This window comes from Physeter macrocephalus, chromosome 4, assembly GCF_002837175.3.
Source record: "Physeter macrocephalus isolate SW-GA chromosome 4, ASM283717v5, whole genome shotgun sequence".
NCBI lineage: Eukaryota > Metazoa > Chordata > Mammalia > Artiodactyla > Physeteridae > Physeter > Physeter macrocephalus.
The window spans coordinates 143,253,819-143,257,849 of NC_041217.1; the positions used below are offsets into that span (position 1 = coordinate 143,253,819).

At 38.1% G+C, this 4,031-nt stretch overlaps 1 protein-coding gene across 1 annotated transcript; it reads left to right on the forward strand.

Annotated features, from left to right (window-relative positions):
• Window positions 1-2,238: 2,238 nt before the first annotated feature.
• Window positions 2,239-2,975, forward strand: LOC102973156 (peroxiredoxin-1-like). Its single transcript, XM_055083970.1, has one exon. The coding sequence runs from the start codon at window positions 2,292-2,294 to the stop codon at window positions 2,883-2,885; it is 594 nt and encodes a 197-aa protein (XP_054939945.1). The 5' UTR covers window positions 2,239-2,291; the 3' UTR covers window positions 2,886-2,975.
• Window positions 2,976-4,031: the final 1,056 nt, after the last annotated feature.

The window sequence follows — 4,031 nt, forward strand, 5'->3', positions numbered from 1 at the left end:
CCCGCTCGGCGCAACTAGAGAAAGCCCACGCGCGGCAACAAAGACCCAACGCAGCTAAAAATAAATAAATAAATAAATAAATAAATAAATAAAACAGAAAAAAAAGAGTTCAAAACTTTAAACTGAATAGAAAATAGGTGTCTTCTCACCAACATACTCTATAAGTCTAGAGTGATTAAAATTTCATCTTGGAAGATCCTTGAAGGTCATAAAGCTGACATATGGTATTGCATATGAAGGAGTACACCAACGTTTCTTTTAGGAGTGTACTGTGGTGGATAAGGACACAACTCTTCAAAGCAGACTGGGGACAATCCTGGCTCTACCACTCAGGCTCTTCCTACAGGAGTTTGGCCAAAATTCCCATCCTTTTTGTGCTTGGCAGCTGCATTGTTAGTACAACAAAGATATAAAGTAGAGTGGCAGTCTGAGAATGGAGCGAAGGGACAGAGATGAGAGATCCTGGGAGAGCCTATACTGAGGGCCTGTCTGTCTGGGAAATGAGAATCCATTTTTAAGTCCCCTAGGTTGAGTTCCTCTGGGAAAAATACAGGTCTTCCCTGCTTTTTGAAAGTTTGCTTTACTCCACTTTGCTTTTAAGAAAGACCTACATTAGTACCTGTTTTTGCTAACTGAAAGAAATTCATGGAGGATTTTCGCTTTTACCAAAAAAAGGGCATAAAGTGAAAATAGTGTTCAGCATTTGTTTTGCAGTGAGTTATTATAGAGGCAGGGTACAGCCTGAGCAGTGAGAATGGCACCGCCAAGCTCCTTCCCTGGAAACTACACTCAGCATCAAGCCACCATGGCTTTGAACTGTGTCTGTAAGCATCTGTGCCTGGTCTCATTTTATTTTGTGCATTCTTTAGTAAGATGTGTCCTAAGGTAATTGCTTCTTTGCTTTATGCCATTCTGTCTTACAAAAGTTTTCATAGGAACGTTATACTTTTGGATGTGGGGAGAACTTAGTTGCATCTGAAGAAGGAAAACATCGCTATGTAATCCTGCTAGAACTGTGACATATTTACAGAGTTAGTAAAATCATAAGTATTTTGTTGCTAAGAAAAGCTGTGTTTTTGTCTTTGGTTTTATTCTCAAAGCATGTATTCTAAAACTTTTCTCTTGCTCACTAATGCTATGAAATAATTGCGTTTCAAACTTAGGATATTCAGTAAAAGAAGTCACCTATCATGTCCAAAAGAGAACGCTATTTAAAATAAGAAAAAAAGATCCCAAATCTCACACTGAATATGTCATTCTCTCCTTAAGCAAATTTCAGTGACTCTCTATATAGCTTACAGCAATGTTTCCAAAATGGTGTTCTTTGGAACACTAGATGGTTTTTAGGTGGTCCTCAAAAAAAGTGTTTTGTAGACAAATAGGTTGAGAAAATGCAGCTTTAAGCAAATTCAAAGCTACTTTATTATAGATATTTTAAAAATAAATGTGTTCAGTTTTTAAAAAAATGCACATTGAAAAAAATTCAGAAGGTATGAAATGGTATATGAAGAAAAGTAAGTTTCCTCTCTCTCCTGTCCTCTGGCTACATAGTTTCCCCCCCTTGGAGGTAACCAACGATATTAGTTCCTTATATTTACATCCTTTCAAATATATTATATTCATAAATAAATATAGAAACTTATATATTCCTTTTTTGAAGCAACAATCTTTAATATAATACTATGTATTTTTTTTTACACACTTGCTTCTTTTTTTTTTACCTAACAAGTAATTTTATAGAGAGTAATAGCTAACATTTATAGAGCACTTACCATGTGCCAGGTACTCTTTGAAGGATTTTACATGTAAAAATCCATTTAATTATCAGAGCTATATATAAGATATATATTATTTTATCCCTATTTTACAGATGAGGAAACATAGGAACAGAGAGGTTATGTAATACTCATAAGTAACTGGTAGAACTGCGTTCAAATAGTGACAGTTTAGCTCTAGAGCCTTCATTTTCCACCACTATACCTCTCCATTACAATATGTAAGTAAATTAGTTCTGCTTTATTTTTTTATAATATTTGCATAGTAGTTCATTATAGGAATATATTATAATTTGTTTAATCAGTTTTTTTAATGTATGGACATTTTGGTTTTGTTCAGTATTTCTCATTATAAACAATGCTACAATGAATATTCATGTACAAAAGTGATTTTACACATGAGCAAGTATATCTGTAGGACAAATTTCTAGAAATAGAATTACTGAATTAAAGGATAGGTGGGCGTGTGTGCTTCCTGACTGTCCTTTGTGGCTTGTGAGGAGTGCTGATCACAATATGTCTTCAGGAAATGCCAAAACTGGGCACCGTGCCCCCCAGTTCAAAGGAACTGCTGTAATGCCAGATGGTCAGTTCAAAGATATCAGCCTATCTGACTACAAAGGAAAATATGTTGTGTTCTCCTTTTATCCTCTTGACTTCAGCTTTGTGTGCCCCATGGAGATCATTGCTTTCAGTGATAGGGCAGAAGAATTTAAGAAACTCAACTGCCAAGTGATTGGTGCTTCTGTGGATTCTCACTTCTGTCACCTGGCATGGATCAACACACCCAAGAAACAAGGAGGACTGGGACCCATGAACATTCCCTTGATATCAGACCCCAAGCGCACCATTGCTCAGGACTATGGGGTCTTAAAGGCCGATGAAGGCATATCATTCAGGGGCCTTTTTATTATTGTTGATAAAGGTATCCTTCGACAGATCACCATAAATGACCTTCCTGTTGGCCGTTCTGTGGATGAGACACGGAGACTAGTTCAGGCCTTCCAGTTTACTGACAAACATGGGGAAGTATGTCCAGCTGGCTGGAAGCCTGGCAGTGATACCATCAAGCCTGATGTCCAGAAAGAAGAGCAAAGAATATTTCTCTAAGCAGAAGTGAGCACTGGGCCATTTTAGGGCCAGGCTGCAGTAGATAGCCATGAGAACAAAACCTCTGTTGTACTATTGTCATGCTTAAAACACAAGACCTTACACTCAGCCCAGATGTGGTGTGGGACAGGACAGGCCTTTCCTGCAGGGGTTGGGGAGGCCAGCCTTTCTTCCTCTGGAGGGAATGGCCTGAGCTGTATTATGGGGCAGGCAAACTGATGTGTATAGTAATAGGGTATCACTTTTGGTCTTTTGTAGTTTTATTAAACTTGAGCTGAGAAAAAATAAATAAATAAATAAAAAATAAAGGATAGGTGGATTTTTAATTATGATGTGTTGTCAAATTGCTGTCCATAGGATTGATTATATTAGGTTGAACCTGATGAAATTGCGTCTTTATAAGTCAAAAATGATAGAATATTAGCAATTTCTCATATGTATTTATTTATGCTTCCAACAAATGTCATACCAAGAAGGGGGCTTTAGGAGCAGTATGCCTTGGTTCAGGCAATCAGGGGGTGCATTTTCTAAAGAGAATGCTAAAATAATAATAAAACAGACTAAAAGTCAGTCAGCTTTTTTTTTTTTTTTTTGAGGAAGGAGGATCTCTCCCCTTATTTTCTTTTAATTAATTTATTTTATTTATTTTTGGCTGCTCTGGGTCTTCATTGCTTTGTGCAAGCTATCTCTAGTTGCGGTGAGCAGGGACTACTCTTCGTTGCAGTGCATGGATTTCTCATTGCGGTGGCTTCTCTTGTTATGGAGCACGGGCTCTAGAGCACAGGCAGGCTCAGTAGTTGTGGCGCATGGGCTTAGTTGTTCTGTGGCATGTGGGATCTTCCCGGACCAGGGCTCGAACCCATATCCCCTTCATTGGCAGGCGGATTCTTAACCCTTTGGGCACCACCAGGGAAGCCCAAGTCAGTTTCTTATTGTCACAGTAAACTGGCAATTCTAAATAGTGACAAAATATTCCTTCATGCCAGAGGGGACTACCCCTATCTCACTCCCTCACTTGGTACAAACATTGCTTCCACCTATTATCTATGGGTGTAAATTTTTGCCATAAGCATCTTTGTTGTAGACATCTTTGCTGCAAACATTTTTGCCACAAAACTAATTGGCCAGAAGGCAATTTTGTTGTAA